The 18,783-nt window shown below is 43.0% G+C and overlaps 1 protein-coding gene across 3 annotated transcripts; it reads left to right on the top strand.

Moving 5' to 3' along the window:
* The first annotated feature begins 59 nt into the window (after window positions 1–59).
* Window positions 60–17,154, top strand: INCENP (inner centromere protein). 3 transcript variants are annotated; one of them, XM_015863698.2, is made up of 17 exons: window positions 62–305; window positions 383–496; window positions 1,825–2,606; window positions 4,304–4,355; window positions 4,520–4,553; window positions 7,138–7,213; window positions 7,661–7,712; window positions 8,020–8,137; window positions 8,225–8,359; window positions 10,173–10,282; window positions 10,659–10,779; window positions 11,672–11,794; window positions 12,501–12,673; window positions 12,938–13,028; window positions 13,652–13,765; window positions 14,917–15,076; window positions 15,646–17,154. In XM_015863698.2, exons 1-17 carry the CDS (start codon window positions 169–171, stop codon window positions 15,858–15,860), a joined length of 2,607 nt encoding a protein of 868 aa, XP_015719184.1. In that variant the 5' UTR covers window positions 62–168; the 3' UTR covers window positions 15,861–17,154. The 3 variants fall into 3 exon arrangements, with proteins under 3 accessions (XP_015719186.1, XP_015719184.1, XP_015719185.1); XM_015863699.2 differs by lacking the exon at window positions 13,652–13,765; XM_015863700.2 differs by lacking the exons at window positions 14,917–15,076; window positions 15,646–17,154 and having other exon boundaries at window positions 60–305; window positions 13,608–13,707.
* Window positions 17,155–18,783: the final 1,629 nt, after the last annotated feature.

The following is an 18,783-nucleotide window of genomic DNA, read 5'->3' as shown; positions in this document are numbered from 1 at the left end:
TCCTCCTGACCAATGAGAAGGGCTGGCTGCGGGGAGCTCGGCGGTGATTGGCCAGTCACGGCGGCAGAGTGGGAGGCGGCCATTAGGTTTGAATCCAGGCGGGTAGAGCTGTTGCGCGCGCGGTGCTGAGCGGAGCGCGGCCTGTCGGGGCTGACGGAACACGGAGCCATGGCCATGGCGGCGGGGCTGGCGAGGCTGCCCGCGGTGTGTAACCAGCGGCTGGCCGAGCTCCTGCGGCAGGTGGACGATGCCGACATGGTGTGGTTGGAGGAGATCCGCGAGGAGGCGGCCAGGATGTTCGGCAGGTAACCGTTCCCCAACGCGATCCCCATCCGCTCTGAGTCGAGCCGACGGCCCCGCGCTGAGCTCTGTCCTCCCGCAGCCATTACAACGAGCAGCCCGAGCTGATGCCCAAAACGCCGTCACAGAAGAACAGGAAGAGGAGGAAGAGGCCGTCAGCGCTGCGGGGAGAGAGCATGGAGCTGGGCAGGAGGAGGTAGGCCGCGGCACGGCTGTGAGCCATGGGGCCTTGACATGGGGCCTTAAAGCTACTGTTGCTTTAGGGCCACGAAGATGATCAGGGGGCTGGAGCACCTCCCCTATGAGGACAGGCTGAGGGAGTTGGGTTTGTTCAGCCTGGAGAAGAGAAGGTTGTGGGGTGACCTCATTGCAGCCTTTCAGTACCTGAAGGGAACCTACACCCAGGAGGGGAGTAAACTCTTGGAAAGGGCTGACAAGAGCAGGACACGAGGAAATGGTTTTAAGTTAAAAGAGGGAAGATTTAGGTTGGATGTTAGGGGGAAGTTCTTCACTAGGAGAGTGGTTAGGCTCTGGAACAGGCTGCCCAGGGAGGTTGTGGATGCCCCGTCCTTGGAGGTGTTCAAGACCAGGTTGGACGGGGCCCTGGGCAACCTGATCTAGTAAAGGTGTATGTTTGGTGGCCCTGCCAGGCAGGGGGTTGGAACTACATGATCCTTGAGGTCCCTTCCAACCCGGGTCATTCTGTGATTCTGTGATTCTGCTTTAAATAATAGTAGCAGTAGTCATGCTAAGGCTCGTAGTTAGGCCTAGTCTGTGTTTCTCACGTATCTAGGAATGCAAGTTGTGTTTCTTATGAACCCGAGCACAGATCTAAGTAATAAATCTTGCTCTGGACCAAATCACAATGTATGTTAAAAATCAGGTTTAGATTGATGCTGTGATGGTAGAGCGGTTAAGCGTTTTAGAGAAAATGAATAGTAAACAGAAAGGGGGCCTCTAACAGGAACATCCAGTAACGTCACAGATCGAAGGAGGAGAAGAATGTACAGCACATTTCCTTAGGTCTTTGTGGGATAGTCTTACCTAATTGTAACCAAGGAAACATAACAAAAGAGGACGAAGCAATCCTGAAGAAAATGTATATAAACCTTGTGATTTCTTTATAGTTTGGGGCTCTGACTTTGGACGCTAGTCCTCAGGCTCCCGGGCCCTCAATAAAGCACCGCATAAAACGACTCAGGTTGTTTTGTGTTCCTTAACTACGGGCAACACTACAGGCCGTTCTAAGAGCATGGAGAGTGCGCCTTGCTGCTGTTAAAGGCCTGGCTGTGTGCTGTATCAGGGTGTTTATAGCCTAGCGGTTTGAATGCGCCATAACACGGAGGCGTCCAGGTAAAGCGAACCCTGCCTGCTAGCTGTTCATTGGTGCTTGTGGCTGTTTTGTACGTCCTGTTTGCTTTATAGTCTATAAATAATGCTTTCTGATCTGCTAAGGGGCTGTTTCTATGGTTCTGGGCTGTTGCTGAATCTGACTCTATGCTAACTTGCCGTCTGTGTTGTTAGATTGTCTAGAAGGAGGACTAACAACCGGAAGGCGGTGTCCTCCACGCGATGTTCTCAGCGACGCCAAAATAAAGAAGATGCAGGAGCACTCAGCGCTGAGGCCCAAGAACCATCAAGCCAAACTGTTTCCCGGTGGATGACGAGATCCCAGGTTGCAGCATCTGCTAACTGCTCAGAGGTCCTTTCTGAACAACTTGGAGAAAGGGTTGTTCCTGTAGTAGAAATCAGCGTCCGTGATCGCATTAGTGCTGAGTTTCAGTTCCAGAAGCGTGCATCTGAAATAGCAGAGAACCACCCCACAGACCTTCCCCTGAGCTCCAATGACAAGTCTCCCAAGGAGAGCAGTGCTGCAGAATCACAGCCTTTGCCTGATGTGTCTGAGCTCACAGTCCCTCACACCCCAGAGGCAAAAGGCTCAGAAAAGAACAAGAGTGCATCTAAGAAGACAGCAAATGTAGCTAATACTACATTTGTCCTAAGTGAAGCGTCTGGGCTGGAAGAGGTAGATGATTCTGCTCAAGCACAAAAGCATAACGGGAGGGATGATAAAGAACCTCAGCGTACAACAGACAGCCCAGAAACTCCTACAGGCTCTAGGCTAAGCCGTCGCTCTGTGCGCAGAAGTTTGATGGGCAAACCTTCCACCATTCGTAGAACCTCGTTGGCAGAGAAGTACTCACTAGCTCAGAAGAGGGAAAGCGCTATTCGGAAATCTATTGCCAGGACAGTGATCAAGCATAAGGCACCTCAGAAGTTATCTGTGTCTTCCAGTTTTGTGAATGGTGAGTTTGAACATCACTGGTTATGTGCTTTGCACTGTTTTTTGCTCCTTTTGTCAGATGTATTACTTGCATGAGACCATGGGTCTGGTGTTTGCAGCGGGTGGGAATCTACACAGTGGCCAAACCACCCTGCGTGATCGGGTTCTGTGCCTGGAAAAGTTAATAGAGATATGTGAGCCAACCTATAGAGCAGAGCATCAAAAGCACTGTGTGAGCTCGACCCTCTGCTGAACAAGAGGTGGTTGGCTACTTGAAATAATGCAAGAGAGGTGATCGGTCAGTGGCTGTTCTTATTGCTAACTCCTTGCAGTATCTTTTACAATCAAATACAGCTTCTGAAGAAAGATGATGTTAGTGGAGCTTAGTTTGCAATACAGGTGGGTTTATGTCAAGGTTGAACACCTGCTTGCTAAACGAGTCCTTGCAAAAGTGTATGGGAAATAGGTAATCGCAGCCTGAACCTCTGATTAATCAGCTGAGGCAAGTGTCAACTGTCAACTGTGGGAGCACAGGTGAGAGTAATTGAGCTGTGCTCCTAGAAGGGGGTGGAGCTTGACTCCACCTCCTCTAGACCTCATTTAAGGGCTGACCACCACTAAGGCAGCATCTCTTGGAGATTGCTCTTTGGTGGAGATTGTCTTAGTGGTTCCCAGCAGACTGAAGGCTTCATACAGGTGAGTTTTTCCTGTAAATTACCTTTTGGGTGTTTACAACTACAATCTTTTCATTATCTGTCACTGTACAAAAAGCAAGGTAAGTTACCAGGGCCAGCTCTTTCTACAAAACAAGATCGCTTCCCTTAAACCTGTCAGAATGCTTTGTTCCATTCCAGGATCATTCTGCAGTCAAGGGCTGACCCTGGTAACTTTGAGGGAACACTGAAGCAGCTCTTTCTCCCCAGTTTAAACAATTTGTCTGCATTGTCTCAATCTGGATTGTCTGGGAACGTTCATTTCTTTCCTCTGCACTGTTTGATTGGACAGATCTCTTTCCCTGTAAAAATTTCCAGGTGTAAAGAGAGAAGCTGAGGTGCTTCAGGCAGCTCCATTTGAGCAGAGCTTAATGTCTGACTACACTGCATAGGTATTAGTGGACTGCGTGGTGTCTGCTGTGTTTCCAGTGTATTGGGTCTTGTGTATATAGCCTGTGTTTGCATTTCCTTTTTTGATGACATCAGGGGTGGAAGGAAATTTAGGAGTAGACTTCATACTTGTGCAGTGTCTGTCTGCATTTACCCCCTAAATTTGAGGTGGCATATCCATCTTATTAATTATTAACAGCAGTTTCCAGCCTGTGTTGGTACTTGAAAGCTAACTACTGCTGAGCTACCTGAAGTACTTAGCAGGGAGCAGCACTGTGGCTGTAAATAATGCTGCTTTCAACTGCTGCTAGTATCAGAATGTGGCCCTGCAAGATGAATCTGGGCGTAAGCCTAGGTACTCTTAATGTAAATACATTGAATACCACTTTTAACTCATCAGCAATTGAAAACAAATATTTTTTTTAATATGAAAATTGTGGGCAGTGTTTTTTTTCTAGTGCTACTTGGTTACGTGAAGCTGCCCTTGTTTGTAGCAGCATGCATTTGAATTGCAGGAGGTAACCCAGGAGGCAGAGAAGTCTTGAGAGAATCTTGCAAAGAGTCTTGGCTTGTACCTCACATTATAGTTTTGGCATCCTGTTTTCTTTTCCTCTAGGCTCAGGTTCTGAAGAGGTGCCAGAAGATGAAGAAACAGTTGTCAAGGCTGGGTAAGGCTACTTCCAAGATATTTTTTACTCTTAATACTGTGCTTGTTTGTTTGTTGGTTTTTCCTCCAGTTGAATTCTTGATATAAAATGCTTGTGTATAACAAGTTATTTCATAACTTCCGCGATGTTATTAAATGTGGCTACCTCTCTAATTCTTTTTCTAGACCTCCTCCTGTGCCTTGTACCCCTCCAAAGCTGGTAAGTTTTAATAAGGAGTTAAAAACATTCCTGTTTGTGTGGACTCGTGCCCAAAATACGTTGAACGTGTGTCTCATATGTTGCTGGGAAATCAGCGAGTTCTGACATCATACAGACAAATTCAGACCACTTGAATAAAGAAAGCGTAGGGCATTCAGCTCAGCCAGTGCATGGTCCTATACATAGCTTACCCAGCTCTGTGAAAACAGTACTATCTGTCATCTTACGTAAGTATGTTTAAATGTATGTGTTTTAGTAATGTGAATGATTGATTGCATTCAGGCATCATTTATGTTGTTGGAGTAGGTCCAGAGGAGGGCCATGGGGATGATCAGAGGGCAAAAGCACTATCCTTACAGGAACGGGCTGGAGAGCTGGGGCTTTTCAGCCTGGAGAACAGGAGGCTCTGGAGAGACCTTTTAGTGGCTTTCCAGAACCTGAAGGGGACCTACAGGAAAGCTGGGAAGGGACTATTTTGGAGGACTTGCATCGACAGGATGAGGGAAAATGGCTTTAAACTGGAAGAGGGTAGATTTTAAACTAGATATTAGGAAGAAATTCTTTACTGTGAGGGTGGTGAGACACTGGAACAGGTTGTCTGGACAGGTTGTGGGTGCTCCCTCCCTGAAGGCATTCAAAGCCAGGCTGGATGGGGCTGTGAGCAACCTGGTCTAGAGAGAGGTGTCCCTGCCTCTATAGCAAGGGGCTGGAAGTGGATGATCTTAAAGTTCCTTTTCAATCCAAACTATTCTATGATTCAGAGCACTGAATTTATTTTTTGTTTCAGTTTGCTATTTCTGTATTTTTAAAGCTCTTGACCTTTTCGTTAGTCCTACAGATTACTGAAAGGTTGTCAGTTTGTCTTAAGACAGCCACAGGAATTTGTAAATATCATTCAGGTCAAAACATATCCCTCCATAGCTCTCACTGCCCTTATGACGAAGAAATCCCAAGATTATGCCAGCGTTTTGTTGAGAATCGTTTTCAATAGGCAAAGACTGAATTAATGGAGTGGAACTCTGTGGCACTGAAGCTTCTGTAAACAAGGATAGGCTTACAGATGCTTTTGTGCATGTACTTTTCAGTAGATCTATAAGAGTTCAAGTAAATTCAGTTCTTGTAGTGCCTGTGGATTTTAGCTTGTCTGAATTTTCCTTCTGGAGAAGGTTAAAGTAGAAATATGAATGGGGAAAAAATGAACTGACTGCTTTGCAGAACTGTGAATAGAGTATCTGTGTCTTGCTTCTCAATCCTGATGAAGTTACAAATATAATCTAGTTATGTAGTATAGTTGATCTATCCTTAATCCTCATGTTTCATTTTTATACTACTACTGATAAGAGTGGGATTTTGTAACCCCTTTGTATGGTAACTGCTGAGTCCTGGCCTGAAGCACTGATTGAGCACCTGGGGAACAGACCCAGTCAGCCCTGGAGCACAGGTGAAGGCAACGTAGCTGTGTGACTGGAAGGGGTGCAGCCTGGCTGCACTTCTTGTAGACCTCATTTAAGGGCTGACTCCACTGGGGAAGAACCACTTTCTGGGGGTGGAATTCATGTTTGTATTTCTAGCTGGAGTGCAGATTTCAAAGGCCATTACCTGTTCTCACAGACGTATTCTACCGTTATCACTACAGAAGTAAATGTGTAACACCAAGGGAGGCAAACAGCAGTGTGCATCATATTCATAATGGAGATACATAAATCAAGGAAATGAACTGTTTGTTTTTGCTTTCTTAATCTTTCAGCATTGCTAAGTAGAATGAGCACTGTCTGATTCTTTGCCAGAACTCCAGCAAGCATAAACAGATTTCAAACCAGGAATGCTTTTGTCCTTAATGGGCTGAGTTTGTTCAGTTTAAGTAGTCAATACTCCATTGCTGATATTCGTGCTGTGCATTAACATCTACAGTGCATCTACTGATGACATCAAGAAATTTTCCAAGGTGGTGTTCCAAGAAAATTTTTCATAGCTGATGGTTAGAACTTCATTCTGGGTGCTGGTACCAATACTTTGTAGTAGTGTTTTAGTCCCTAGTTATATTACTGGCAGGGACTGTGCCAGAATGACCTGATTTTAGGGTCAAAGGAAGGGCAGCAAAGCTGGTGAGGGGACCAGAGCACGAGTCTTATGAGGAGCAGTTGAGGCAACTGGGATTGTTTAGTCTGGAGAAGAGGAGGTTCAGGGGAGACCTTTCTGCCCTCCTTAAGAACCTGACACAAGGTTGTGGTGAGTAGTCTTGGCCTCTTCTCCGGTGTAACTAGCAATAGGATGAGAGGGAATGGCCTCTAGATGCCCGAGGGGGAGTTCAGGTTGGATATCAGGTAAAAACTTGGTGAGGAAAAATAGTGTTGAGGCACTGGCACAGGCTGCCCTGGGAGGTGGTTATGTCACTGTCCCTGGAGGGGTTCAAGAAATGTGTAAGTGTGGTATGAAGGGACATCTGTTAGTGGGCAGCGTTGGTGGTAGGTGGATGTTTGGACTAGATAGGTGATCTTAGAGGTCTACTCTAACCTTCTGTGATTTTTATGGTTGTTGGTTGTTCCATATCAATTGTACTGAAACCCATTTGTTTTTCCTACAGGATTTCCAAGGCATGCGGATGTCACTTCGTTCTCAGGCTGGGAACAAAAATGAACAACAGAAGACGAGCAACAACGGTAACTTCCAGAGGCTTTTTGTGGCAGAATTTTAAATAGTTATGACTTTGGGAGACTGGGAAGCTCAAAAGACTGGCTAGTCAATTTGAAAGCCCAATTTGGAAGACAGGGACTTGTTTCAAGAGATTAACAGTTAGGAAACTCTGTGCTGGACTTGTGCATTTTCCATCCTGGGAAGTGCATGGTAGTGGTTTGTGATGTAAGGTTATGTGCTCTCAGGTTGAGGGAAAACCCTTATTCTGTATTTCTAGGTTTGTATGACGCTGTGTGGTTATTTTTGAAAGCAGGCAAGGTCCTGCTATGTGTAATGCCTGGCAGGTTTCCCCCCCACCCCCTTCCTTTTTTGCTGGGAGAGAGCTGTTAAATCAGTTGTCTGCTTTCAAAGCTGTCTTATAAGGGAGTTTTTGGCCAGAACTGACTGTGTAATGCTTTTTTTTTTTCTTTCAGAATGTGACTCAAATAAGGGCGAGAAGACCCAGGAACCACCCCAAAGTGCCAGGTACATTCATAGAATCATTTAGACTGGAAGGTGACTGTGGTGATCTGTAATTCAGTCTCTTGTTCAAAACAAGTTCAGCATAGAAACACTGTTAAAAGGTGTAGTGGAAATGCTAAGTCATGGGCTGAAGCAGCAATTGAGCACCCAGTGGGAAGGCAGGGCCAACCCAGGGGAGCACAGGTGTATGCAATACATCTGAGTGACTGGAAGAGGTGGAGCCAGGATCCACCTCTTCCCAGACCTCATTTAAAGGTTAGCAGACAAACATGTGTTTGCAGTATGTGATAAGTTTCACTTTTTCTCACAGGAGAAAGACAAGTTACAAAAGAGCTGTGGATCAACGCTATGACACCCAGCAAGCAGAAGATGGAGGGCTTTCTCCTCAAAGGAAGAAGACCCTATCCCCTCCATGCCCAGCTAGCAAAGTAAGGTCCTTATAGCCCTGATGTACTTTAGCAGGACCTGTTGCCTACTGTGACTGCCATGTATAATATTTTTCATTATTCTCTTAGGTTGTACGTCCTTTCAAAACGTTTTTGCACACCGTGCAGAAGAATCAGCTCCTAATGACCCCAAGCTCTGTGGGGAGAAATGGAGTAATAAAGTCTTTTATCAAGTACAACACTCCTATCCAACATGATCCCAAGGTAAGATGTGACTGTCATAAACTACTAGATGATCTAGAGCGTCTAGGTTAAAGCACAGATGCAAGACAAAGTTTCCCACCCATGTTAAACTAAGGAACAATTTCAAGCTTCCTGTTTATATAAACTAAGTAAACTTGTGAGCAGTCAGCTTCCTGGAGATTTCTAACTCAGACTCTAATCTTTATTTCTATAGCATTTCTCTGTGGTTTTAGCAACTAACAAGGGAAGAAAAAGTGATTTTCATTTCCCAGTTATTTCCAAGAGGATTTTTATACTGCTGTTTCAGTGTGTATAGTTGAAGTCTGTAGTTCCTAAGTTACATTTCTAGGACTTTTCTGATGAGTGACATCTCAGCAAGTCCCTCTTAAATCTAAGCTGCTGATACTCTGAGGTTTATCAGATCTTTGGAGCTCCTTATAGGGAGAAACATGAACCTAACCTGAATTGGTGACTGCTGTGTCAGTGAGACAAGTGTGCTGGTATCTGTACAAGATAGAGCACAAATATCAAGGGAGTGTAAACTGCAGCAGCCAGCTATTAGTGGAGATGGATTGTATGCCTTTCCTCTTTGCAGGTGGATGCTGTTAACTGTGCATTACCACTGTGATGCTTATAGCATCAATAGGAAAAACTCCTGCGTGCATAACAGAGAAGGATTTTGAGTTCTGATTCTCAGTTTTCAGAAGAAGTTGGTTTTCTGTGTTCTGTTTATGTAGAACTGTTTGGGCTCTCTAGCAGCATCAGCGAGGGCAGGAGTGTAGCTTCACTTATGCACTTAGAGATGAGTTAGAAACTAGCATTGAAAGCATAGATTGCTCCTACTGCTTATACTCAATAACTTGCCTCCAAAAAAAAGGAAAATAAAATAAAATGGAAGTTTTACTTCAGCTTTTGTTCCAGCGCAGGCAACTTCCCCCTTAAGGTTTTTTCCATACAGGAGCTGAGCATAAATAAGTAACACAAGAACAGTAAGATATAAATGTCAATTTTAAATTCATCAGTCGGAGCCTAGTAACTACTAGTCTCAACATGAAGCTGAGTGTAAAATAGTCAATCACTTGACTATTTCACCCCACTTTTCAGTGTTGTACTTGAACTGAGGTGTCATAATTAGGTATTTGCAGTATACAATGTGGTGTTTTCCGTAATGTTTTTTCTATGACTGTAGTGGTGGTTGGCTCTGGCTCTTGTAATTGGCAGTATACTTCAGGTTGGGTTAGCTGGATTGTTTGGTAAAATGAGAAAATGCCCTGTATTTTCTGGGTAGGTGATGTATGAGCCAACTGTGCTGCAAACATGGTTGCAAACAAGCTGCAAGTACTCTGTTTAAATGGTGGTGGTTTACAAAGAGATAAAGCTTTGTGGAAAGCAAAGAAGCCAGTAGGAGCTCTGAGCTGAAGTAAGCAGTGCATTTCCTAGAGTACCATCTGTCCCCATCACTCGCTGCAGGAAGTTAATTTTATTGCCAAGCATTAGCACTGCTTTTTTGGTTCTCTTTACCAGATAAATCACAGCGTTGTCTGTCTGCAAGCTCTGTGAAAGCTGTCTGGACATTAAGAGCTGAAGCTTCTGTTTTAACTTCTCAGCTTCTTCTCCTGCTCTCAAGGGTTAACACTATTGCATTGTGTCCATTGCATCTGTTCCAAGACATCCATGACCACAGCCTACCTGAGGTCTGTGTAAGGCTTATTACCATCCCTTGGTTGTGATTGCAGCTGGTGTTATCTCTGGATCCTTACTTTAATAATTTGGGTAGGCTAAGGTGGAAAGATGGTATAGTCATATGATGTAGTCACATTTTGATTTGTCTTAGGAAAAGGAGAGACAAAAACTGCAGGCTCTGAAGAAAAAGGAAGAGGCCGAGCAGTTGAGAAAACAAAAAGTGGAGGAAGAAAAGAAACGGCGACTAGAAGAGGCAAAGTTGTGAGTATGAGCATTCTGTCTCTTCTGGGCCTGTTGTCTCTGGGCCTGTTGTGCCATGTATCAAGGCCATTTATTTTGCTGTTTCCATATATGTGGCAAAAGTTGCTGGTTTGTTCTCACTATAAAAACAGTATTGGATCTCATAGTAGCATTTTAGATATTAAGAAACTAACTTTTCTAGCTGACTGCTTCTGCTTTTTGCTTCAAGTTCTCTGTGTAGCTTAAAAATATTGCCAATTATTAAACAGCTTGTTTAATTCATTCACTATAACACAGCCCTAGATGTGTGCCTGCTTTCTGTTTGAGTGTCTTTGAGGTCTATGGTAGGAATTCATCTAGCTGGGCTACACTGACAACATTAAGCTGTGTCCTGCAGGAGGCGTGAAGAACGCCTGCGTAAAGTGCTGCAAGCTCGGGAGCGGGCAGAGCAATTGGAGGAAGAGAGGAAGCGGCGCATTGAGCAGAAGCTAGCTCTGTTTGAGGAGAAGACAGAGAAGGTAAGGAGCATCTTTCATAGACCTTACTGGTGAGAGTAATAAGTCGATTGAAGTAGATGATGCTGTGTGAGTGTGCCTTCCAGGCAGAGGAATGAAGGCTGCTGAAATTCAAAGAATGGCTATTTGAATAAAGATGTTTCCATAAACATTGCCCTTAGTGGTTCTAAGTTATTCCCTTTTTCTTGGGTACAGCAAATGGCAGATAACTCTAGAAAATAAAGTTTTATGAATTTAAATGTGGTTTAATAGGGCTTTATTAGATAAGAAAACAACTTCAAATAGATATGGCAGCCTAATCATTTTATCTATTTGAAGTTGTTCTCTGATCTGATTAGTGGATAAAGATGTGAAAATAAGCATACTTTTTTCCACATCCTTTCTTTTACCTGAGATTTTCAGATGGTTTATATGACTATAACAGCCCTCTGTCTGCTTTCAGTATTTCCATCTGCTTTATTTCAAGCTAATTAAAATAAAATCTTACAGCTTTTGTAGTATTAGATTTCTACTTTTAGAATAGAATTTATATCTTTTTACATCTGTGCAGAAGAAGATGAAGTTGTGATACCCTCTCCCTGGAAGCGTTCAAGGTCAGGGGAAGCAGCCTGGGCTACTGGGAGGTGTCTCTGCCTGTAGTGGGGGGTTGGAACTAGATGATCTTAAAAGTCCATTCCAACCCAAACTGTTCTATAATTCTAAGAAGGTTATTTCTCTAAATATTACTTTGTAAAATAGAGCACAGATTTCATTGACTCCTAGAGGCAAAAAAAGGAAGTCTGTTTCATAAGAGGGTGGGAACTTTGTGTTTTTAAGACATGCTGCCACAGTAATTGACATACACAAAACATTGTCCAGTCTGAGGCTTAAGTATTCATCTAGCTGTGTGCTTTAGGTGCGGGAAGAAAGACTGGCAGAAGAGAAGATCAAAAAGAGAGCAGCTGCCAAGAAAATGGAAGAAGCTGAGGCCCGGCGCAAGCAGGATGAAGAAGCCAGAAAACAAAAAGCTCTGCAGCAGGTTTGTGCTAGGCCCATCTTACTGCATGCAGTTAAAATGGCTGCAGTTTGCTGTGATCTTTGTGAGCCAGGAATGCTGAGGTGAACCAATTGAGTGAAAACTGGGGTGAAGAGATTGTCCTCAAAGCTCTCCACGGCACTGTGCTTCTTCCAGCACTGTGCTGTGAGCTGCTAGTAGTGTTTGTAACCTGCATTTCTGCAGTTCTAGACAGATTCTTACTGAAGACCTTCATTTATAAATTAGCAAGTATTGAATTCCTCAGTTAACCTTGACTATTAGTGTGGTGGCTATTGGGCCATTTAGGATACATTGTGGTAGAATCACAGAATTATCAAGGTTGGAAAAGACCTAGAAGATCATCTAGTCCAACCATCACCAATACTTCCAAGCTAAATCATATTCATCAACACAACATCCAAATGTTTCTTGAACACTCCCATGGTCGGTGACTCCACCACCTCCCTGGGCAGTGCATTCCAATGCCTGACCACCCTTTCTGAGAAGTAATACTTCCTAATGTCCAGAGAAAGGGCAGTGTTGAAATAGCTGTAATGCATGAAGGCACTGGGCCTGTAGCTCTTTATATTATATATCACTGCTGTGTTGTGATATATGCCAAAAGCTTGGGTCAAATGAGGTGATCCCAATTCTTTGTTCTGGAGCCTGTTCTTGTACAACAAGTAAGTAGTTGCCTTCTGCTTAACAGGAGGAGGAGGAACGTCGGCACAAAGAGCTAATGCAGAAGAAGAAAGAAGAGGAGCAGGAACGTGCCAGGAAAATTGCTGAGCAGAGGCAGGCAGAACAGGAGAGAGAAAAACAGCTGGCTGCAGAGAGAGAGCTGGAGAGGAAGAAGGAGCAGGAAAGGATTCAGGCAGAAAAGTAAGATAATATCTATTTATGTACCAAATTCTGTGCTCAGCCTTTTAAAAGCAGCAGAAATGCATGGTGCTAGTGAAAGGCCTAATCACTGATGAGCTATTTTGCACTGGGCATTTCTGACAATTGTGGGTTACTTCTGTGTTAAGTAGTTCTGAGCTCAGTGTAGAAGTGCCCTGAATAGCTGGGGGTTTGCAGCAGTCTCTTTGGATGGCAAGATACCCATTTATGGTTTTGAGTGTAATGGTCCATTGCTTTGGTTCTTAGGCAACGTGAACAGCAAGAGAAGGCAGCTCGCCTGCAGAAGGAAGCACTGGCTGCAAAAGAACAGATCCAGAAAGAGGCGGAAAAGAAAGAGGTAAGTAGGTGTGGCTCTGACTTCAGCAGCCACTTAGTGTTTAGAGTGGTTGGGCTATGAAGTTAAGAACCCTGATGAGTAAGCTACTCTGCTTCTGATCTTGAGCTAACTGAAAGTGCTTTTGGTCCAGTCACTTCTCTGTCCGTTTCAGAATGGACAAAACAGAAGTGCAGACTGCAGAGTTCATGAGGTTATTTTCTGCAACAGTAATTCTGATAGGTTAACTAAACAAGCATCTTTGTTCATGGTTTGTTGTTCACTGACAGCAGATGTCCTACTACTTTCCAGGAGCTGAACTCCTTAGTGCTGGTCCCTATGTACTCAGGAAGGTTCTCACCCTGTCAGTTAGTTTCATTAAGCTGGTAAACCTACTTACAACTTGTCTAAGACTAGGTGGGATCTATCCCACCCAGAGCCATTTGAGTTAGTCTTTGTTTCCTTTACATCCAGTAGGAAGGAGTAAGAATGTGTAAGGTTGGATTCTTTTTGCTAGTTCTGGAATGGGATCTTTAGATTTATTTTTTTTTTTTGTTATTGTATGTCAAAATTGTGGATCCTTGAATGAACCCCATGGGTTAGTTGATAAGGTCAACTTAAATTCACTTTTGACATCGGCTTGCCAGAAGGAAGAGCAGTTGCTAGCAGAGGTGAAGAGGCAGGAGCAAGAACAGAAGAAACTCCCAAAGGAACAAAAGGCTACAGATGTAGCACAAACACAGCACCTAGAAAACAAAGAGGTAACTGCTCTCTGGTGGAAATTTCTTTAAGGGATCACATCGGAGAACTTGGACTCCAGCACTGGCATGCTGTTACTGTGAGCAATATTACCTCCCACTTTTTATTTTTAATTCCCTTTCAGTAGTGAAGGGATGCTGTAAACTTTTCCCTTAGTTACCTGAGGTCAGTTCCTGATGGCCTTGAATACTTTAAATGGCTTTCAGGTACTGAAAATGCAAGAAGGGAAGCAGCAAGTATTTGTTAGGATTTTTCTAGCTGTTGGAATAAGGCAGTGGCTGTTAAAGTTACCTTGCCTTCTCTGAACTTGCTTAAAATACTGAATGTTGGAGGCAGCAAAGATACTGAAATGGTTGTATTTAAGTTCAAAACTGGAACCAGCCACAAGATGGCAGCAGAGTCTGTGGAATAGTGTTGCATTTGTGCTGCACTACCACTGGAGTGTGAGACTGTGTTGGAGATGAATGTACACTGTGAACATGAAAGACAAATGAATACATGGATCTTTATTTTCTTTTGAAGCTATATAATTTAATCTTTAAATGCAAAAGGAATGAAATGTAAACTAACTGTAATGTATATGGAGCCGTTAAAAAAGCATGTTGTGGGAGCAAAACTGTTTTTAGCACTTTTGAGATACTCATCTCTCGTTAAGAACTGACTGAAGTTTCATGGAATTTGCTGTTTTAAGTTATTTTCATGACTTGCATTTCTCTCAGTCATACTGTTCCCATCAAAATTGCAATACAGAAAATGCATGTCTCAGAATAAACTGTAAAAGATACTTCACGTAATAGTGTTAAACAACTGGGTGTTAAGTTGCATAGTACTTACAGGACGTAACTTAGATCCAGCTCTGAGGACGTGACAGCTGTATTTAAAGTGCCTTATTTCAAAGGAAACTGCTGTGTCTGTGTTAGGATGAGTGTATTGCCAGCTTACTTATGTCCTCATTAGGCAATTAAGTGGCCTAGTTAAACAAGAGAAGGCGGTGCAAAGTCAAAACTTCAGAACTGACAACTTGTAGGTTTCAGAATTGTGCAGTACAGCAAGGGGGAAGACCAAGATACTATAAGCTACAAGCATCTCATTACAACTTGGAAGTGTAGTAATACTACTGTGTCTAATGTCTGGTAATATGTTCATCTTCTAGAATTCACCTGCCTGCAATTCATACCAGATGACTCCACAGAACCATAAAGATCCAAAGCCCCCCAAGATAAATCCAAATAACTATGGAATGGATCTGAACAGCGATGACTCTACTGATGATGAAAGCCAGCCTCGCAAACCCATCCCTGCCTGGGCCAGCGGTATGTGTTAGCAGGTTAAAATCTGTCCTGAAAGTCTCCAACCAGCCCCAATGCAGCTTTGTTCCCATGGATAATGGTGGTTATAAGATTAAGCCTCTTCTACCAACTGGGAGCTTTGTGGAGCAGCACTGGGGAATAACACTCTTTTAAACCACCTCAACACTACTGCCAGTGTGAGTGTGGAGGAGTTATGAACTGCTGTTCTGGCCTTGAAGTGTGCTAGGCCATGCAGTTTACAGAAGCTGGCTGTTGTCCTGCTTCTAAAATAACTGCCACAGGGGAAACTAAAAAGTTGGTGTGGAAACTGACAGGACCCATAGAAAGAAAAGCTAAGAAACCTTGTCTCTTCCTGGCCAGAATTCAGTATGTTCTCTCACACCAAGGGACCTGTGCTGAAGCTTTAGGCATAATCAAGTGCTTTAAAATGTCAAATGTTACAGGTGTTTTGTATATTGCAATATTTGTGTGATTAGAACCAAAGGGAGCAGGGATGCATGGCATATGAACAGTCTACAAAGCAATTTCAATGGCAAAAAAATAATGATAACTCTGATCTTTTGTTTCTCCAGGGAATCAGCTTAGCCAAGCAATAATCCGCCAGTACTACAACCCTCCCAATGTTGATGCACTCTTTGGGACGATCGTAAGCCCCAAGTTGGAGGACATCTTTTACAAAAGCAAACCACGTTACTTCAAGCGCACCAGCTCTGCTGTGTGGAACTCCCCACCGTTTCCAGGTGCCAAATCAGTTCTAGGTCTGCCATATGGCCTGAAAAAGTACTGAGGTGGACAGTAACTGTCTCCTGTGGAGCAATAATATGCATTTGTGTCTCTCTGGGTGAGAAGAGAGATGCTATTCAATATCCCTAAATCTTTAGGCTCTAGCGTTTAATAAATGTCAGCTCTGACTGGGCCTCTTACATTTTCTATTTTGGAGGCTTGTTTTCTCACTGTTGAGTAAAGTTGCAGGCTATGGGGAGATCTTGCTTCTGAACTGTGCATCTCCTTTTTCCTTCAACCTTAAGATGGCAAAGATTTAGACTTATAGGTCATGAGAATGTATCATCTAAAGCAAATGTGGTTGTTGATGGATACAGTAGGGAAAGGTGTGTCAGTACTGTTCCTGCAGCCCTATGGTGAAAGCCAGAGTATTGTACAGCTAATGACTGCTGTATGCATCTCGAGTCAAGTCCAAAACACTGCTGATGTCCTTAAGAATAAATATATTAGCAGCCATGTCTCCATCTCCTGCAAACTGCAAAATAATTTGGTTTGGTTATCATTAGGAAGCTCTATGTCAACACCAAATGCATTTATGTACATAAGCTATGTTGATGTTACTGCAGCTCGGGAGGAAATATCCTGAGGATCTTAATGACCTTTCTTCTGTTGTTGGAGAGAGATGTGACCCTGGAGTTAATCATGTCTCCAAGAATACCCAGAGTAGCATAAGTAATCTTTGTACTTCCAGCTGTCTTTCAAGTAAATTATACCAAAGGTTATGGTATTCTTTAATTTCCACATTTGTGGCAGATTGGATTAAAAGGATGTTTTTGTTCAGTTTTAGTTCTTGTCTTGTTCCTTTCCCCCTTAGGTATTTCACTTACTCAGCATCAAAGCTGGTTTCATTTTTAGGCCTTCACTTTGCTCTTCTTGCTCAGTAAAGCAATGTTAAAACAGTTTCCTCACAACATCAAAATATGAGCTCAGAATTTCAGCTCTGAGATCACATGGTGTTCTTGTCTACAAGTTTCAGTATAGAGAGAAGTCCCAGTAGGACAGTGACATTTTACAAGGAAACAGTTACGTTAATTTCTGTAGGTTTCCGTGGAAGTCTGTCTTCTGCGAAGTAGACAAAATACATTGTTCTTACCTCAGAATCATCTTTTCTGGGAGGCTTGATTTGGTTTTAAAGATGGGTGAGTATTTGTGGCTGCGGCCTCAGTCAGTGGACTGAGAACACTGTACATACAGCTCGGGTGCTTTAAAAAAACAGCTATGGCTATTATGTAACATGTAAGGAGGATTGCGTATTTCCTTGTGCATTAACTGTTTTCCAAATAAATATCTTTAAGATACATGTTTTTATAGTTAGAATATGTGTTAATTTACTGTTTTCTTTATGGGAACTAGGAAGAAGACTGGTATAATGAGAGATTCCCATAAATACATTCCTCTAATTCACAACAATATATCTCTCATTCTCAGTGTGTTCACAATTGCACATGGAACAGTAACTTAAGCTACAGTATTCAACCACAGGGCTAGTATTAAAAAACAAGCATAAACCCCACAAATAGAAATTCTAGGTGATTATGACCTGAAGATTTTAAGGAAGCTATTTTGGCTCTTGATTTCAGGTATCTTTCTTCATTGTGGTTCCTGCTTGCTCAAGCAGTATTTCCTGAGCTCCAAGCGTGTGTGTTTTATGGTGCTGTCTGGTTCTAGGTGAGATGAGCTTCCCTTGGAGGCAATGCTCAGTGTCCTTCCTGTGGTCTGAATTTCAGTAGAAACACAAGTCTTGTGTTCTGTTTTCTGTTCTGATTTTATATAACAGTTTAATGCAATCAGAGATGACAGAATGGCCACGTCTACCTACCCTGTTGCTGCAGCTAGGGACCAGCAGGTATCCAGAAGATACCTGAAGAAAGCATGCAATAGTATTTCCCAAATGAGTGAACTTGGCTGTCAATGATTTGCAGTGCTTTATTCAACTGAAAAAGAAGTGGCAAGTGGAGGGTCAGAATCAGCTGTATCTATTCTTGTAGACCAATATTGTTTCCTTGGAGTGAGTTGCAGAAAATACCTGAATGTAATGATATGAAACAGGATTACTGCAGTGTTGTAAGCCTGTAAGTTTGTAGAGGCAGGTAAGTCACATCTGTGGAGAGAATTACACAGATGTAATGCAGGAGGGGTAAGGTGATACTCTCCATTGCAAAACTGAGGGGCAGGCTCAGGATTTTAGGACAACATCAGCCTAAATCTCTTAGAGTCTAAGGGATGTAAGTACCCTTGAGATGCTGGAATATTTCCCATTACCTATCAGTTTATTGCTTGTCTTTGGCAAATCCAAAAAAGAGTGGGTAGGGCAGCATTAATGTTCTTTCTAGCCACGTTGAGCGTTACAGACACTTTTATAAACAAGAAATACTGGCAATTCAAAAAGCCAAACAAAAAGTTGAAAAAGCAAATTCTTGGCAAAGAAAAAAGTCGCAGTCTCCAAGGACCACTTAAGCTTTGTAAGGATGACAGTACCTGTAACTGATCTTTACCATTCTTGCTTGACAAAGATGAGATTCTGACCTTGAGAAGACCCCTCAAAGCAAGCACTCGAAGGATGATTATTGCTGAGCCATTTTACTCTTATATTACCAACTTCATCAAAATTATCAGAGAGTTTTGCTTCTCCCAGATACCAGATTCATCATTGAAACTAAGCAGTATTGTGACTTCTTGCAAGCTCCTACAATTAAGTAGAGAAAGCAGCTTACTCTTCTGAGGTAAGTGATTGTGGTTCAGTTTTGCTTAGAACAAGTGAGTAGAGGGGAAGGAGAAGGGCTTTTACTTTCCTTGCCATATCTGCTCAGCAGTACAGGATTGGTTTAGAAATAGCAACAAGGACGTCTTGGTATGGTTTAAAGATAACACTGACATGTCAAAGCACTTATTTCATGTCTGTTTACAGGAGTCACACCTGGTTCCCA

This window comes from Coturnix japonica, chromosome 5 (genome assembly GCF_001577835.2).
Source record: "Coturnix japonica isolate 7356 chromosome 5, Coturnix japonica 2.1, whole genome shotgun sequence".
NCBI classification, from domain to species: domain Eukaryota; kingdom Metazoa; phylum Chordata; class Aves; order Galliformes; family Phasianidae; genus Coturnix; species Coturnix japonica.
This window is presented reverse-complemented; position numbering and strand designations above follow the sequence as displayed.

Excerpts from the sequence above, each read along its gene's own strand:
- INCENP (XM_015863698.2), top strand. The coding sequence starts at position 169 with ATGGCCATGGCGGCGGGGCTGGCGAGGCTGCCCGCGGTGTGTAACCAG. Across the intron at positions 8,360-10,172 it reads CTATCCAACATGATCCCAAG|GAAAAGGAGAGACAAAAACT; the intron begins GTAAGATGTGAC and ends GATTTGTCTTAG. Across the intron at positions 11,795-12,500 it reads AACAAAAAGCTCTGCAGCAG|GAGGAGGAGGAACGTCGGCA; the intron begins GTTTGTGCTAGG and ends TCTGCTTAACAG.